The sequence below is a fragment of the Montipora foliosa genome, chromosome 3, assembly GCF_036669935.1.
Source record: "Montipora foliosa isolate CH-2021 chromosome 3, ASM3666993v2, whole genome shotgun sequence".
NCBI lineage: Eukaryota > Metazoa > Cnidaria > Anthozoa > Scleractinia > Acroporidae > Montipora > Montipora foliosa.
In genome coordinates this window covers 14,993,059-15,013,058 of record NC_090871.1, presented here as the reverse complement: position 1 = coordinate 15,013,058, position 20,000 = coordinate 14,993,059, and the positions used below count along the sequence as shown (strand labels likewise).

Sequence of the window (20,000 nt, the reverse complement as noted above, 5' to 3'; positions counted from 1 at the left end):
CAATGATTTGTTACATTTGCCAGTGTTGCTCCCTTGATTTGTTGTTTTCGTTATTTTTTCTGTAACTGTTCTTTTCGGTATCCTTTTTTGCGAAGTATAAAGTAAAGTAAAGTCTGCTACGAGCCTAGAAGGCCTATAGATCCGGTTACTGTAGCATGAAGCAACAAGGAGTATTTCTACTCCCCCTTGGATGGCATGCAAGGCCAACGCAGGGTTACCCCCAGCATTAGATTCGCCGGTACCCATTTATACACCTGGGTGGAGAGAGACACCGTGCATGAGAGTAAAGTGTCTTTCCCGAGAACACAACACGTTGTCCCCGGCCAGGACCCGAACCCGGACCACTCGATCAGGAGTCGAGTGCACTCCACCGCGCCTCCAACTTTTTCTTTCGCATGGTTGTTCTATTTGTTATTTTTTGCGATTGCGTGTCAAGTTTCTGGACATATCTTGTAAACGAAACCAATCCTCTGGCAGAAATCACAAAATCCCCGTCTATAATTTGATCAACCGTGTTCAGAATTAACGCCAGTCCGGAAAGTTTCTTTATTCATGGACTTGAAAAGTGACCTCAGACCTGTAGCCCTCACGAGCTGTTTGGCTAAGGTCTTGAAGGGCTTTTCTCATAGAAGACTCCTGAAACAAATTGAGCGCAGTATGGACACTAGGCAGTATGCCCGGAAAGGTCACTCGACTAACTACGCATTGATCTATTTATTTACTGCACGCTATATACGAGGCTGTTGATTATGGAAATTGTAGTGCTCGTATATTTTTTGCAGACTTTTCAAAAGGATTTGATATCATCGATCATAAATAACATCTTGATACACGAACTGAGTTCTCTTCAAATAGATCAAACACTTATGTATGGATTAGAGCTTTCCTGACTAATAGGACCCAAGAAGAGAGGGCTAGTAACCCCCTCTTACCCTGGCGCCACACTCATGGCAGAGGACAACAAGGGACCAAGCTTAGTATCACACTATTTGCTATCATGATCAACAGCAGTCTCCTTGCTGATTGGCGCCCTAGGACCAAGTACGTAGACTATACGACAGCCTTTGATAATCCCAAGTAATTCAATCAGTTTGTTAGATCTAGCGGTTAGCCGGTGATATTCACGAATATTGTGTTAATCATAGTATAAAAATTAACCCCAAAAAATGTAAAGAAATGATGGTGAACTTAATGAAAAACCCAAACGTCGTAGTGAGATCGTTATGTGTGGGCAATTGTCAGATTGAGCGCGTTTACTCTGAAAAACTCATAGATGTAGTTATCAGCGAAGACCTCAAATGTAATCATCATATAGATTACTTTATTACTAAGGCGTCTAAGAGACTCTATGCCTAACGACTTCTGAAAAGAGCGGGTGTGAACAAATTGGACTTATTGAATTTCTAGGAGTATAGTGTTAGGTCTATCCTAGAAAATGCCGTCCAAGTTTGGCAAAATACTCCTGAGTACCTCTGTAATAGCATTGAATCAATTCAAAAAAAGGCTTTTAAGATCATTTACCCCGATATCCGGATCAAGCTCTGGTGCTGACTCATGAAGACACTCTATCGGATAGACGAGATTGTTTATGTAATTATGACAGAGATGGCGGAGAGTAGTGAACGCCGATTGACATTCCTGGGGTAGTTGCCGATGTTGGAGCCTATACCGAGTAATTTAAGATCAGGCTCACCGCAGCCTACCAAACTACTGAAAAGAACTAAAAGAAGCCAGGACTTCTTTAACACCAAATACCATATGTGATAAGATTGTTATTAGAATCGAACATTATTAGTTAGTAATATTGGACTGTTATCAGAATTTGTACATTATTATTATCATTATTAGTATTAGTAGTAACATTGTAATTATCGCTTGTTAATTCAGTTTATATCGTAACTGCAAGAGAGTGAAATAAACGATTATTATCATCATCATCATCATCATCATCATCATCATCATCATCATTGCAGTTAGTCGGCAGACAATTTTCAAGGCGCCCGTGACCGAGTTCCAGGTAATTCCTAACTAGCCTATAATTTGAGTAGATTCCCACACCGATTTTTCAGCGCTGCCCAGATCCGGTCTTGCAGCTTGCGCTGTAATACTACAGTCTTGTTCGCCATGCACTGTCCCCCAACCATCATACAGAAAAATGGCTATACAAATACCTTCCGATCTCCAGTGTTTTTCTTACCCAAAGGGTAGGACGGTAAAACGTAAATCAGCTCACCCCCAGAACCAGGTGGTCGCCAGGAAAACCCCAGAAAAGTTCTTGCTGCCAGGAAATTCCAATGTGATAATAACCACTTTTCGTTGTGATGATAACCACTTTAACAATAACAATAATAATAATAATAATAATAACATTACACACGATAATGTTTTGAAGCTGAAGAGCTTGTTGGGTCGTGCACAAATTATTACATATCACATCATATGGCTCTTGACAAGAGGGAAAAGCCGGAGTAAAACCTCTCGGTGCAGAGTAGAGAACCAACAAACTCAACCCAAATATGACGCGGAGTCTGGGAATCGAACCCGGGCCACATTTGTGGGAGGCGAGTGATCTAACCATACTATCATCATCTAACCACTGCCATATCCCAGCACCCCCTGTTCCTACTCCTCCCTACTCCAGCTCCTCCCTGCTCCCTGCTCCCTGCTCGCCTCCCTGCTCTTAATCGTACTAAACTCTATGCTTAGCTAAACCCTTGTTTACGTGCTGCAAGTCAAGAATCAATATCTTCATTTTGCCACCTGATAATCATTGTATGGACACTGATAACGGGTTAACCAAAAGAGGTCGTCGATCTATACCCTACGGACCCGACCGGAAAGGACGAGCTCTTTAACGGTTTGGTCTCCGGAATCGGCATGGAGCATAGTCGACTTATTATTTCTTAACTTTGCGGACTATAACCATTGTCAGTGATTGATACAATAAAATTAGATAGATAGACTTTCAAAACTCAAGGTCAGTCTTAAGATTTCCCTTCACGTTTAGAGATTCAGTTGCTGCTTTCAATTTCGAATTTCTCAACAATTCCTTGTAAGTACCTGCACTAAGTCTTCTTCAACACTCGTTAATGAGCTAGCTTGGGTGTCCTCCTGTTGGTCTATTCCAAGAAAGACCTGCATTGGACCCGTAAGACTGGTAACATGAACTTCCTGACCAGAGAACGGAATGGCAATCTTTGGCCCGGTGGCCATACTTGCCACAATTGAAGCAGCGGAAGCTAGCCTTCGTTACGAACATCTCTACGGCCTGCTGACGAATAAGAAGAAATATCAAACAGCTGGATGATACTGAGCCGGGCGGGAGGGTGGGATCTTTTACTGAGTGGATCGATAGCGTGAGTGAGTATACAACAGTCAGAGCAGAATATAAATATCAGGAATCAACCAATCACAAGTCTTCCATAATTACAGCACAGCTAATTTCTGGAATACCAGCGGAAAATGCATTTCTAGAAAAATGCCGAATGGAATTGAAGCCCTTTGAACAGTTCCGTTCAACATTTGTAGAACGCATGTGTGCTCTGATCAGGCCATAAGTCTGGACTAATAGAGTCTGGTTTCTTGTTCTTATTTCCTCGCAATCAAAGTGTTGTCTCCTTTGTTGGTGAGGTGTTGGAACCGTTTGAAGGGCATCTGCGCACCTTTGATTTGCTCAACAAAGTTCAACTTTTGTTGAATAATTGTTTAGCAAATGCTGAAACATTTAAATGAGCCTTTCATTATCAGACGGTTGTGTCCTTTCAAATCGTAAATGGTAAATGGTTTGAACCCAGGAGTCATATCATCATTAAGTAAAGTACGATCGTCCGGGTGAGTGTAGTCCTGAGAAGGCCGGACTGTTTGAGATGACATTGACTGACGTTTCGACAACCTGAGCGGAATTCATCTTTAGAGTCAAGTGGTTTGTGTAAAGTCAGTAGATACTATAAGAACTCCGGTCGTAGATGTCATTGGTCAACTTATTCGTATGTGTAATCAAATGGCGACGAGTGAAATTAGGAAATAATTTCAGGCGCGTTTTGTCAAAATTCTGATAATTTCCGAGCCTTTAGGCGAGGGAAATTATCAGAATTTTGACAAAACGCAAGTGAAATTATTTCCCAAATTTCACGAGAAAACCATTTGATTACCTTTTAATGTCGTGGGTGACAAATTACGCTCACAACCGTAATTGTAAAATCGCTCGAGTACTTTATCCAACTGCTCGGGAAGAATCATCTCCAGGTTTTTCTCAAGGCTATTTTCGTCACACCACTTCTCAAAAATTCTCACCCAGTTAATTGTGCTCTTTCACGTATTTAAATTTTCTGCCGCTTCTTTTAATTTCGTAACTTCTTCAATGGTCACTATCTTAAATCTAGACGCCGTCTTGGCTCTGATCGAGATACAAGAGATGTTACCATGGCAATTTTGTAATTTCACATGACTGTGAAATTATAAATTAACGCTGAAATTTCGCGCCTAAATTAAGGAGTAATTTGTCACCCATGATATTAGTGATGTTATTGGTCGACTGTCACTTGAGCCTGGATGTCACGGTAATTGGCTGGGAAGACTAAACAGTGATAGGTGCATTTCGATCCGTCTATCGGTCTAAGGTCTGTACGTGTATCGGAGGTAACCACGCATTTTTGAGAGATTTGAGAAAGAGCGCCATACATTGCTTTGTATTTTAAAGCTTTTTAAAAATGTTATTCATCAATTATCTTTAAAAAATGCTTGGTTACCCCCAATTTTCTTTTTGGGTTTCAATAACACTTGTTAAGATCTACATTTCCTGCATAATCACAAACCGGGGCAAAAATACCTTTGAATTAGTAGACACCGTCCTTAAAATATAACTTTTCACTATCATAAGTCTATCGCGATGATTTCATCTCGTGTGGGGGAGGTACGTATCCAATGAAATACGCTTAGGCTTAGCCACAAGTTGCCGATAAATTCCCAAAAAGTTGCTAAAGTTGCTAAAAGTGTCTAAAGTTTCTATTTTATTTCCAAGGTTGCCGAAAGTTGCTGAATTTCGAATTTCGGGCCTTCATTTGTACATTCTTTCCAGAGTGTTGTCCGCCATCTTGAAAAACGTACGATGTGATACCGCTGACCTCGTGGACAGGGATGCAACACCAAGCAGGCCACTGTTGGTAATATGCAGCTTTCGATATGTTAAAATTCAGCTTGAAAGAGAGGTTTAGAGGACAAAGACAAAGGAAAGTGGAAGATATGTCGATATTTTTCACATTCATTCCAACGTGTTTCTATTGTTTTTGTCCTCAGGCTGCCTCGCTATCAAGCTGAATGTCGATATTTCGCAACTTGACTAAACTCGAACGAGAAGCCATCACAACATTTAAAAAGTCGTGACGACATCATCATTAAGTCAGCAGACAAAGGATCAGCTACGGTCATAATGGACATAAACTGGTACATTAACGAAAGCCCTTCGACAAGTTTAATAATGACATCAAATTCTACAGACCTCTCGACAACGATGTCACCGATGACATCCAAAAACGTGTCACTTTATACAGTGAACGAATGGTTCGTGACCAGATAATCAACAGCGACATTACAGATCAATCCTAAACCTGGACGCTTTTACATTCTACCTAAAATACATAAACAGGGAAATCCCCGACGACCCGTAGTTTCTAGAAAACCGCCACCCCACTGAACGTCTTCCACAATTAGTCGACCCCGTCTTAAACTCTTGGCTCACACCACTCAGTCATTCATCAAAGACACCACCCATTTTCTCAACAAACTTCAACAACTGGGACAACTATGACAATGCCACTCTTGTTACTCTTGACGTGTCATCTCTCTACAGCAACATTCCACATAATGAGGTCATCGACTCGTGTCTACGTTTTCTCAATACCCGCACCGATTCTATTATCAAGACTGAAATACTCTGTGACCTCACACGTATGATTCTCACGTACTATGAATAACTTTTCTTTCAATGGCAAACACTACTTACAAATACACGGTACCGCTGTGGGTTCAAGAATAGCCCCTTCATACGCCAACCTTTTTCTTGGAAAATTTGAAACGCTTTAACACAAGCTCCTCACAAACCTCAGATATGGTGGCGCTACATAGACGTCACATGCATTTTTATGATATGGACACATTCACTGGAGAACCTCGACAATTTCACAAACTTACCTCAACGTAATTCACCCTATCATCAAATTAACACGCAATCACTCGTTCACATCCACACCTTTTTTAGATGTCAACGTTTCCATCCTCAGCGGCACAATTACCACTGACTTATCATGACCAAACCTACTGACAAACATCAACACCCAGAATACCTGTTACATTCTTCGTGCCACCCTATACACACGAAACGTTCTATTCCCTTCAGCTTAGCTCTCAGACTTCGCCGCATCTGCTCCACAAACGAAACATTCACCCTTCGCACCAATGAACATATCTCTACGGACGCGGTTACAATTTCCACTTCCTCAAACAAGAAATAAGACGAGTACACAACATTGCAATAAACAAGGCACGTTTCCCCAAACATACGTCTACCGACACACTCAAAAAACCAAAACTTGTTCCCTTTGTTGTAACTTACAATCCACTTACTCGCTCCATTTCGTCTATTATGGTCATTATACGTGAGCACATCACCATTCTTACTTCATCACCTCGTTGTCACAATGGCCGTTTTTATACTAGAGACGCATAATCCGTCCAGACGAATTATGCGTCTCTCATGTTATCCGTCTAGTGTAAAGACGGGACGAACTATATGAGACGCATAATTCGTCTTGGACGAACTTGGGCAAACATTTTTTCTGCGTCTGTTAAATTCGTCTAGTATAAAGACGGGCACTAGACGCATAATGCGTCTGGACGAACTTTCCAGTTTAGTGCGTCTTCGAAGACGCACTAAAATAGATTCTTCGTCCAGACGCATAATACGTCTTGCGGCCGTCTTTATACTAGACGAATTTAACAGACGCATAAAAAATGTTTGCCCAAGTTCGTCCCAGACGAATTATGCGTCTCTAGTATAAAAACGGCCAATGTCTTCAAAACTATTCCTCTCGTAGCTTTTCGTCGTAGTAGCAACCTCAAAAGTTACCTTGTTCGTGCCAAAGTACACCATCCTACCGCGCAACAAAATCAACCTCTAAGTTCTTACCGGTGTGACAATAATTGTTCTACATGCACCTATATTACTGACGGACAAACTAGTTACACATTCCATGCACAGGCGAAACAAGACATATTACGCATTTTAACATCAACTGCAATTCAAATGTCATCCACATGTTACAGTACAATCGTTGCCTTAAACAATACATTGGAGAAACCAAACAAAGATTCAAAGACCTTTTTAACGAGCACCGCAGACCAGTCGACAAACCAACCACCGTCTCCAAGCCTACAACAGTTTCAGAATACTTCCTCACTAATAATCACACCGCCAACGACATTTCAAATACATGTATTCCACTCGAGCTCATTCATTCCAATCGTGACAGTGTACGCAAAGCAAGAGAAGCATATCTCATAAACATGACAAACACTCTTGAACCTTTAAAAAAAGATGAAATGTAATCCACCTTTCCCTTATATTTCTTTACCGTTAATTAATTTCAATTATCATTTCTTATTAATATTATACCGTATCCGTTAAGTCTGTTAAAATCCTTATCTTCAGGGCTGTATCAAATCACACGCCATATCACTATTCAAATTGTAACGTCTTTGTTAACCGTAGACATTGCGTGTAAAACCCTGATGAAAAAAGGCAGTGCCGTTCGAAACATTGGCTTAAATTTTCAATATATTCCTTCACCGTTATATCAGCCTTGCTCTTTTTAGCTTTCTATTGGGATTGGCCAGTCCTGAGGTCCACACACTCAGTTGAATTTGGCTGACTTTTCTTTCGAAAGCTAATAAATGTCACGCAAAAATTAAATAAAAAAATAAAAAAAACAAAAGTTGCCGAGAATTTTAAAGTTGCCGAAAATTTCAAAATTTGCCTAGCAACGTGTGACTACGCCTACTCACGCTGACTTCACCTTGTTGTTATGCAGAGAATCGCAAGAATACGTGCTGAAATGCGTGCCGCACATGTAGCTGAGAAGGGTTATTTTTTTCCCTTTCAATCAATGATATTATTGTTTTGTGACGAAAAAAACGCCTTTTTTTCCAATATCACAGGGTCACTTTGTCCCTTTGTACACTAAGTAAGGTGTCGATTCTGCCTCGCCACGATGCCCTCTGCATGATGTAGTCACGAAGTCAAAATACCAGTGACGCGAGGCAATGCAGTTCAGCTTCATTCGTCATGTCGTTTCTAGAACTTTCGACCGCCGAGTGGCGCTAATGAGTTCTCATGCCTTCTACCCGAAAATATAATTTCCGGCTCGCGACCCCTTTCGGGGTCTGCTTTTACCTTCCATCCGATTTGTGGTCTTGCTTGAATTGGCAAATTTCTGTCTCTTTCCTTTTCGAGCTCTGCTTTCTTGTTATTGTAATTTCTGCAGTGACTCATGAACTTTCCTCTTCAATATACAACTTTCACAAATGGCGACCTCCCTTACATTCTTTGTATTTATGTTATTTAGACCTACTGCCCTCATTTTGAAACAAATATTCTTTTAAATTTGTCCGTCGAAGCTATAGCGAGGCTGGAAGGCTTGTTAGCATTAAAACAAAAGAATAATTTGGCCGCTATTTGGAAAGAGGTCCGTGGAGCATTAGATGAGGTTCCTCTGGGATATTGCGATATAAAGCCAAAATATCTTAGGGAAGAAGAAATGTAAGGACAAAAAATAAGCAGAGAATAGGTTTGAAAAAAATGTCATAGCAACACTCCCTTTGGGAGACCATTAGTACTTGAAGGGAATCGGTTTCGAAAGTCAAGAAAACCCTTCAAGTATTGAGCGCATTGTTACTTTTGATCATTTTACGGAGAATTGATGGGGTCGATAGCGTGACAAGGCAATGACGGCGCGTGACTCGACGTCTTCTTACTTGCAACTGAATATATTAGGTTAAAATATTTCCTCGAAAGTTGCGTCCTACTTTTCGTTTCTCTCCTATAGTTAAATACAACCCTTTCATTGAAGATGGTTGTTTTTTGCTCTTCCAAGCAGAAGGTCTGTTTTTCAAAAGAATGCCATAACTCGTTTTAAAGTTACCAAGGTTACAATTGTCAAAGCGCTGTCATCAAACAAAATAGCAGTGACAACAGTTAAATGATGTCGAAGTATGAAAAGAAGAATGTATTCAATGATGGGTAACAACTGAACAAACTTTTGAGACCCCTGAATCGTAAAATTGTAAAATTTGAAAAATTGTAAAGGAAACAATGTTTTTGCTTCAGTTTCACCAAGAAGCTTCCGTTGTCTTTGGACATCATTTGACCCTTTCTTTTTAAATTTGAAACTACTAACAATTGACATTAAAGAAAACCTAAGAAAGGATATAGTTACCATGCCCAAATTTGTTCTCTATTCTACAAGTGACATGTTGCTCATGATATTTAAAATATCCTTGCACGTTTTTTCTCTGACAGTGCCAAACAAGTTATGGAATTTTATCACAATCACTTCCCTGGAACGATGCTAAGATGGTTGTGGTTCAGAATTAAAAGTACGAATAATTTGATCCTCGCCAAGGAGGTAGGCGTGTGATAAGAAATAACTCTCTATGTTATATAACAACCACATTTTCACGAACATGGGCATCTAGAATGTTTGCGCGTGATAAGCTTGTGACATAATACTATTAAAATCTTCATATTTTAAGAGGAAACTTGTAAATTTATCGAAGTGAAGATAAAACAAAGCATAGCTAAACCACATCCAAGTCATGCTCTACTGATTTGATAATAAATCAAGGATGGTCAGGGATGGGGAGGGTTAAATGAGCAGTTTTTCAACACAAACAAGAACACTTCACGCACTAGGGGAATGTTTCGTTACCCTTGGGGAAGATTGAACCCCGCATATTTCGCAATTTTCTCTTGATTAATAGGGAAAAAATAAATTTTTTTGCAGTTCGTCTTTCCAACCCTTCTTGGCCTTACCCCTCTCTCCAGGGGGGCTTTTCTATTGTCTCGGGATATTCATCCTCACTATGCACGTTCTCAGAGGTGACGATTTTGTCTGTTATTAAAAAGTACGTATGTACACAAAAAACTCATTCCCAAAATAGCCGAGTCGCAGTTAAGATCTTATGTCGTGACAAGTTTTCAGCAGAGCATACAGCCTATGAAAAATGCCACTTACCATTACAGTAAGACGCTGAATTTCCCTAAAGGAGTGTAAAGTGACGTTTGGGGTCCTTCTGTTACCGAAATATCATCGAGGTCAACACAAACATAAGCAAAGTTGTTAAGGTGGGCGTTAGAGGTGGCTGGCTCCTTGTGAAGAGCAATTTGGTCTCCTAAAGCCGGCCTAGACAGAAGTTACATAGCTGAATGAGATTCAAACATCTGGAACTCTGATAATACACCTTTGGACTAATCTTTGGCGAAAGGTTTACGAAAGCAGTGGCAAGCCCGGTAACAGAGACGAGCAGAATTGACATGTGTGAACACAATAATGAAACCAAAGAGACGTGTCACACTTCCCCCATTAAAGCTTCGTCCGATTTTCTCGGTGATCAATGGAGTGTCTTAGATAATGTTGACGAGGAAACCATCAGAAAACTCATATCGGAGTTTGGACTCGAAATGCAACACGAACTACCAGAGCTGAAAGGCTGCCTTCAATTAACGGTTAATATTGCAGAAGACGAGGACCCAGAGCGCTAACTGTTAATGTTCTGTTATGGTTACCTGCGTGGGTCCCTTTTGATGCCATGTTGAATAAATTAAGCACGGGAATAAAAGCTGACGTTCTATTGAGATGTGCAAATTCTGCCCATAAAATTCAAAAAACATGTACAGCTTTTGAAATCTTTAATTCTTTATCGAGTTTTTGAGCCCTAAAGGAGCTACGCAGGCGCAATCAAGCGTGAAAACTGTTATTACATGTCGAAGACCACGTGTAGTATTTCCTTACACGTCAGTAGTAAGCATAACCGAACTTTGTACGTTAGTGTCGCAGTTTCTCGACTTCTTGACTCACTGTTGACTCGGAGAGACTCAATGATTTTTAACAGCACTCTTTGGTAACATGTTACAGCCAGTTTTTACTACGAACACCGAGGCATTCATGCATGCGACTGCTTCAAATTCCTGGCCAGTTCCCTCATTGGACACGTAATCATTGATTGAAGAAACTGGAGTGTGCGAGATATTACGGATAATACAAATTTATAACTGAAAAAGTCTGGGATCCCAGACTGATAATGAAAAAAGTAGAAATAAAAGAAACGTCAATGAAAAATAATAATTGGAATTACGATAATCACTTTGGTCAGATATCTTGTGTAAACAGCATTTTTGCATTTTCATCATATGCTCTGACAATATTTTGTTTATTTGGAAAACAAAGAGAATATATCTATGAGAATTCAATATGGCTTGTTGAAGGGTTCTGAACTCAAGATTAAACTAACAATTTCCACAGTTTCTATTCACAGTTGTTTTTCTTTGTCAGTTAAGTCTTCTTAATTTTAGGATATTGCAATCGACGAAATTTAAGCTTCCATTCAGTTGTAAATATTTTCTATTGTTCTTGTTCAGTAGTTGAACGATCTTGTCTTCAAGTAACTGTTATGCAATAACAAGAGAGGACAAGAGGTCCAACAAAGTCGAAGACATCCCAAAGGCTTCTTCTGTTATGACTTCTTCCTTCTTTTCTCCTTTTTCTTTTTATTTGCAGTTCTTACGGGTGAGCGTCACTTCAATCCTGTTGTATGCACAGCTACGTCATAAACAACTGTAGTAACTTAACAAATCATGAATATCCAATAGAGACAGCCGTCTATTTTTTAACAAACGAAAATGAAAGGCTGATCAAACAGTGAAGAAATATCTGTTGTATTTACCAGTATTTCGGCAGGCACTGCCTTTCTTCACCTGGTTTACAAGTAATGGTTTTTGGCTAATGAGACGTTATGTACAATTTTTGCGCGACAAAGACAATTTCACATTATCCCGCTTAAAAAACAATAGCCCCATTCGATATCTTCAAGAATCCCTCATATCGTGATATTAAAATCATTCTTGCACAGGTTGGACAAAAGGCATCGCACTTCACCAGTGCCTACAGATCATGTTTATTGTTTCAAGTGGAATTTCAATACGTTCTTGATTTTAGACAGGCAATTCGAGCCAATAGGATTCCGCAGGGACTGGATCCAACATGCAATGAAGTTTCATGGCATCATCCTTCAACCTCTCGTTCCGCTCTAGATATGTCTTTAAAAAATCGGATAAAATGAATGAGAGTTGGGCCATTCCATCCGTGGGCTGTCCCTCCGACAACACGTTTGGAACAAGGAAACGAGGCGAATGTCGGTGTCTTATTACAGGGCCACCTGTGGGACCAAGTCATGTTCTACAAAGCGTGAGTAGAGCCGTGACTCTGTTGTTTTTGTCTTTATGTGGGAATAACACTGGACACGAAACCAAACTGATTTAAATGCGAAACCAGGGTACGAAAAGGCCATGCGCGAAATCATAGGACCCTCTGGAACATTTGTCTGCAATATCGACAATATCGGATTTTGTACTCTATTTGACATGTTAACTTTATCGATAGACGTCCTTATTTCTTTTTTTTTTCTTTTTTATCGCACGACTTAGTATTGACGTGTCTAGATAATGAGCAATGACGTTTACGAAGACAAGATACACAAAAGACCACATATAGCGTACAGGCGCTTTGATCGTGAATGGCTTTTGGGCTTCGTTCTTAGTTTCGGCACCTCATGGAGATAGCAAACAATTTCCCTGTACTTTCCCTCGGTGTCTGAAAACGTGTGGGACTCTAATGTCATAGAATCATCTACTGCTACCTTTCCAATTGGCATTAACACTACAGACTCCAGCCGTTCAATGTACAGAGGATACTCATGATCAGACAGTTTCAATCCGTGCAAAAATTGAAGTATTTACTCGCGCAAACGTTTATGCTATATATACTCCAAACACATCTTAGTACTGAAAGGCGTGTTCGAAAACCTCGGTCAACGTTTAGCAGCGTGGAGTATACTTTATTGTCTTGATAGCGACCAATCCATTGAATAAGATTGTCAGGCCTTTAATCTTGTGCCCCGGGTTGCTCGAAGCATGGTTAGCGCTATCCAACGTTACTGAATACCATGGAAACCTATAGGTTTTGATACCTCATATATATCTCATTTGCGTTCGGTTGAAAACATGGTTCCTCAAAGACCTATGAAACGAATTAACTTTTCTGGACTTAACTGTTTTTAACAATGTGGCTTAGAATATCTCATTTTTAAGGTTATGACATAAACGCTTCAGTTTAAAAAAATTCAGCATGAAAACCAAAGACCTTTCAGAAGGATAACCGTAACTACAAAAATTCGGAAAAATATTGTTCTGGTACAAAAAGTTGAAAAAGACGTTTTTTTTAAATTTAGTTATCCATGATTTCCACCAAATTTGGCCAAAAAAGAAGAATCCTTGAATTTTTTAGCATTTTTTAAAATTATGTGTCAACACCTATCCTTTTTCCATGACGACAAACAAAGGCGATTGTGTTTTGCATAATTACTTACGCTTCGGACTTCCGGTGGGCAACAAAACATGAATAGATCGTTCAAAACCATTTTTAAACCAAATTTTCCGAATTTCAGGGGCACCCAACGACCAATTTGTTGTAAAATGTATTATTATACCCTAGTTAATGAAAATAAATGTTATTAAGGCATTTTCAGGTGTTTTTCAGTGTTGCTGGGAAAACATTTTCTGTTCCTTTTTCCCAGCAAGACACACAAGAAATTTCCCAGCCAGCTAGATAAAATTGGTTGGTTTCCCAGCCAGCTGATCAAATTTATTTCCCAGCCAGGAATTCCGCGCGCTTTCAAATCCCTCGATCCAAAACCACCGAACATGAAGCGACAAAACCAGGACAAAACAGTTTTTTTCCGCAAGCGCAATCACTCTGACCAGGCGTCGTATGTCTGTGACTATTCTCTGGGAGAGGGAAGGGGTTCTCTTTTTTTTTTTTTTTTTAGTCGTCCTCACTCTTCAGAGTTTCTACAGCCAGCTCGGGTTGAAATGCTAGAAAAAGTCAGTAATTCTCGGGCAAAACCTCAATCAATAACAAAATTTCCCAGCCAGCTCATCGAAACACCTGTATTTTTGCCAGCCAGCAAGATTGCTCTGGGGAACAGATAATGTGAGGAACAGATTCGTTGGGTGCCCCTGGAATTTTAAGTCCAAAATATAAAGTTTTCATTCATGAGAGGTTAATTTGATGATCTAGCGCGATTTCCAACGCGAAAAACACACAAACTTAGTTCGTAGCATTTAAAAAACATGCATGTGCTCAAAATAACGGCTCGTACACAATTGTTTATCTAAGATCAATTCCTCGATGTTATTTTCCAGCTGCCGTTCTAAAATTGCTTCAATTTTTTTTTCACAGTCCATAAAAAGCAATTATATTTGCTCATACGAACCACATAAAACCCCTCACTGAGGCTGCCATTTTAACGCCGAGCTCTTAACTTGAGCCTGCGTATGGTCACGTGATACTGGTCACAATGGCATACATGGAGGGGTGGACGGAAGTACGGACGGAAGGTCGCATGATGACTTCGTAGCTAAAACCAAAATTTCTCGCATAGATGGGTTACCATATAGAGGAACATTAAGCTGAGTCTCTTGTCAAGAGCCCATTACCCGGAGCTTCCATCTGTCCAGTGTGCACTTGAGTCAACCGTTTCCCGCATCTTTCTATTTTTAGAACTACTATATTTGGACGCATGTGACATATGTGACTGAGAACATCCGTGAAGTGGTTCACATACGTCACATACGTATGTGACGTAATAAATGGTTGACCATAAGTCTCTCATGATTGGCTATTGTGAAAACACTTACTAAAGCCCCGCTGCGAGGTACTTCTAAAAATAGAAAGATACGGGAAATTGTTGACTCAGAGGGTTAATATGGAAGATGGAGGCTCCTGGTAATGGGCTCCTGGTCATGTGAAACGTGACCTGGCCAGCCTCGTCCCAGATCACTGCAAGATTGTATCTCCATCGGGGGGTGTTTTCCATTGTCTGTCGTAATAATTTTTTTGCTTCTTTAGTAGCAGTGATTTGCGTGCACGTGAGTTGTTTATTATGGGTAACGGTATAATCTTTTTTTTTGGAATCAACACAATCACAAGCCAGCATTTTCCCTCGCTGCAGAAATAACTGACGTATACATCAGTTTCTCATACCACAAAAAAGGATAGAAAGATACTTGGCCAGGAAATGGTTTAAAGTGTGCCTTGCATTTTCCTTGTAAATGAGCAAGTTGCATGCTATGATAATAATTCTATCGTCAACTTTCAGCCTTCAGATATAATTTGATGCATTGGCTGATCCATTTGATAAATCAAGATGTCAGTTTCAAACAATTTCAATCAGAGACCATTTAACCAGTATATTTCTGAAGCCTTAATGCTTTTTTGCATATAAGTATTTATTCAGGTAGGGCAGTGTGGGCTCTTGGGGAACTTTGTTCCAAAGCGAATTCTTTCTTGCATGGAGAAGGCCTTTAATCTTACATGCCCCAGTTGGTTGTCGTAAATCTTGACTTCAACACCTCTTTCTCACGGGTTCAGTCTGTTTCAATATGATCGCTTCTTATCTTCAGAGGCGCATCCTTCATTTGGAGAAAAACGTTTCACGCTGACCAGCTTCTCGGCTTCCTCAGTAGAACTCAGACTCTGGTGGCTTAATTTTAAATGGTCAAGGGGCTCTGGAAACGAGAATGACCTTTAAACTGCAAGCACCGCCCAAAATGTAGCTCGAATCGTATAAGAGAGCTTAAGCACGCGCGTTTTTAAGACGCGGACTTCAACCGGAAGAGAAAATTTCGCGTCTCAGGGCATTGGTGTCTCCCAAATTTTTATACTAATTATCTCTAATGGATAAAAGATACTTGGAAATGTAAATGTGGTTGTGTGAAAACAGGTTAAAAGGGAAAACAGCACACTTCCGGTTGCCGTCCGCGTCTCAAAAACGCGCGTGCTTAAGCTCCCTATTTGCATGAGGATGCCAAAGTCAAATAACTGAATAAAATCCAAAATATGCACAAATATTAAATGTTGTCGGAGTTCCCTAGACTTAATTCAGAGATATTAGCAAATTTATTTGGCTAATAATTCAAACAAACTAATAAACATCAATCAGTTTTGAATCATAAATGCTATACCTTTTCCAAAATCTTTTGTTCATATCCCATCGGTTGTCCCCACAAACTTTAGCAGGCTTTCTACGCGTTATTAGGGTCTGACACCGATATATAACAATGCCGCAATGAACAATAGACCTTTTGCAGATACGGCGGCCATTTTGATTTCTATTGTTTCGAAAGACATTATGGGATGTTCAGGGGGCAATTATTTGCCCCCTGGGCATCCCATAATAGGCATTCGAAACAATAGAAATCAAAATGGCTGCCGTGTCGGTAAAAAGGTCTATTGGCGGTGAACGAACAAAAGGAGCTGAGCAAACAACACGGTGGCGACGACGTAACGCGAAAACCACCAATAGGAAGAATACTTATTTTGTTATTTGCTATTCGGATGCAACTTCGTTCCCAGGGTTCTCTCTCTTCCTCCCTCGTTAAGAGAGACCTGGCATCGAGTTTCATTCAGAAGAGCCAACCAATGGAACAAATTATTGACAAAGCAGGGAGGGGTGGGTACTTTTGCCCATGTGAATTTGTTTAACCCCTCCCACCTTGAAACATTACTGACAAATATGTTCCATTGGTCTCTAACTCTCTAGGGAGACTTAAAAGGACTTGAAGTCATTTCAGCATATTCATGTCAAATATTTGTCCTGTGAGAACAATAAGTTAATTCTCCCTCGGGATATTGACCGATACAGATGAAACTTGTGAGGTAGACTTTCATATACTGGACTAAAATAGCGGAGGCCAAAAGAACCATTCTGATTAGGCCTTGCTAATTAGGTATTGTTATGTTCGCTTTGTTTTTTGTTTATGGACATTAATTATTTCGGATCCGGTATATGAAAGACCAGCAAACGTGTGACTGAGAAAATTGAACAGTTTCAAAATCTACGTAAAATGGATATGTTTAAAGTACTTCTACAAATTATCATTATTTTCGTTTCAAATTACTTCGTTGCTTCTCGAAGTTGTAACAAAATGCCTCTTTATGTGGACCATCAAGACGGGGATGTGATTTTGGCCGGACTGTTCAACATTCACGGCAAAACGGCCAGCGACGAATGCGATACAATTTTAAACCCACAACAACTCGCAAGTGCCGAAGCCATGGTGTACGCGATTAAACAAGTCAACCAAGATCCGTATCTACTTCCCAACAAAACCCTGGGCTATCGTATTTTCGACACCTGTGGAATGGTTACGACGGCAAATTGCCTAGCGTATTCGTTTCTGACTAATAACGACAAATATGAAATGTTTGAAGATGCCGAAGAAAGTACAAACCGAACAATACGACCGATAGCGGTTGTTATTGGACCATCTGATTCGGCAAGCGCAATAATCGTGGCGAATACTCTTCAAGTTGGAAATCTGCCTTTAATCAGCCCTTCAGCCACAAGCGAAGAACTGAGTCATTCAAATTTTAAGGTGTTTTTCCGTACCGTTCCGCCGGACAGTCAGCAAGCTAAGGCCATCGGTGATTTGATTGACTATTTTAAGTGGACTTACATTGCAGTTATCGGCATTGATACATCGAACGGAAGGTTCGGCGTCCATGCTCTGGAACACGAAACTGAGGAAAGAGACACTTTCTGTATTCACAGCATAGAGTACTTTCCGCCCAAAGAATATGAACACAAAATTGGCAAAATAGTCTCTAGGATAAAAAGAGCGGCGAACGTGCAAGTCATTGTGTTGTGGACCGATGATATCTCCAGTATTCATTTCTTCTTTAGCGAGTCTCTTAAACAACAACTGATTGATCGTACGTGGATCGCACCGAACGGCTGGTCCGAAACGACCTCGTTATTCACCGAACATTACTCGACGGTGATTGTTGGCTTCATAGGAACATCGCTACGGTATTTCAACGTCTCCAGGTTTGAGGAACATTTGTTAGAAAAAAACTCATCTTTATCGGAAATCAAAGACAATATATGGTGGCAGGAATTTTGGCAAAGTGCAAACAACTGCTCTAAGATAGTATGGAAAGGTTGCGCTGATAACAACGTATCCACAATGATCCCAGATTTGCTCAAATCTATGAAGGCAAAGGCCTTGGCTTATGTTATTGACGCCGTGAGAGCAGCCGCGCATGCTATTGACTCAGTGTACCGCTGCGAACAGGAACAAGCTACCTTGTCTCAAGTCAAGTGTTTAACCTCTAAGTCGATTCATTCCATGGACGTGTTACACGCTTTAAGAAATGTCTACTTTCAAGGCATCACGGGATCCATAAGCTTCAACAACAAAGGCGATTCCCTGCTGTCAGCAGCATATGATATCGTTAACCTTCAGGTAGTACCCAGGAGAACTCCATCACTTCACAAAGTTGGGACCTGGGAAAGAGTTCTTCGGAAACGCTTGCAACTGCGCGCGGGCTCAGTAGTATGGAAAAATGGGAGCAAAGTCATCCCTACCTCCCTTTGCAGTGAACTTTGTCAACCAGGGATGAGAAGGACGACAGTCGTTGCTTGTTGCTGGGAATGCATTCCATGCTCGATTGGAACAATTAGTACTAGTTATGGCTCCGAAAATTGCACTTCATGCAACTTTGATGAGACATCGACCCAAAATAATACGAAATGTGAGCTACTTCCATACAACAATTTAACATTGAAAGAAGTGAGCGGAATGATTTTGGCCGTTATTGCGACCATTGGCATCCTGCTAACTTTGTTTACCCTTGGAGTTTTCCTAAAACATCGCAACACACCAGTTGTTAAATCCTCTATTCGAGATCTAAGTTACGCATTTCTCGCGATCATTCTTTTGGCATTCTCAACAACTTTGGTGCATGTAAATGGTGTCACGTTGTATTTCTGCTTCACGGACATGCTAATCACTACCATAGTTTTCAATTCCTGCATTTCTATATTGTTTCTTAAAACCAGCTACCTTGTACACGTATTCAACTTCCAAAGAGCGGTTACAACAGGAAAATCGCAGACATTTTTTTACAACAAAAAGTTCCAACTCGTCATTCTCGTAATTATAAATATGATTCCCGCCGCCATAATCATAATATTCTTGGTTGTAAAGCCACCTTCGATTCAGGAGACGATTATTCCTTTCCAGTATAAAATTTTACAATGTCAGGTAACCGCTAGAAATGAACACATCACGCAGTCCATAGTATACGCGTACGAGTTCTTACTATCCATTATAGTGGCATATTACGCTTTCAAAGCGAGGAAATTGCCATCTAATTTCAGCGAAACAAGGTATATAGCGTTTAATATGTACATACAACTAACCGTATGGGCAGTTACTCTCGCCACTTTCTCAAGTCTAAGGCCGGGTAGTTTCAAAGAAATTATCGACTCTATTCTTCACCTTTGCAGGGCCTATAGTTTCCTTGTTTGTACTTTCTCCCCGAAACTCTTCATTGTATTGCTACATCCGGAGAAGAACACCAGTGCTTTTGTAAAGGCCACCGTCGCACGAAAAACTTTGCAGCAATGTTTGCCAAACTCGTTAAATGAAGAAAACCTTGTTTCTTCCGGTTGCAAATTAGGTTCAAAAATGGAAACGCGACTAAATGGTGTGGTAATTGGCTCGTGTTCACCAAGTATGTCTTACACATCCACTCCCAAAATCCACAGAAGCGGTTGCAGAGACTTAATCCGAGGTACACCTTTACGTCAGCAAATAGAAACGGAGC

At 40.4% G+C, this 20,000-nt stretch overlaps 1 protein-coding gene across 1 annotated transcript in view; it reads left to right on the top strand.

Moving 5' to 3' along the window:
• Positions 1 to 17,314: 17,314 nt before the first annotated feature.
• LOC137995292 (metabotropic glutamate receptor 3-like) overlaps positions 17,315 to 20,000 on the top strand; it is a 6,693-nt gene continuing 4,007 nt past the window's right edge. The window contains exon 1 of the mRNA XM_068840863.1: positions 17,315 to 20,000. This exon is cut by the window's right edge and continues 204 nt beyond it. Within this exon, the coding sequence (XP_068696964.1) occupies positions 17,315 to 20,000 (2,686 nt within the window).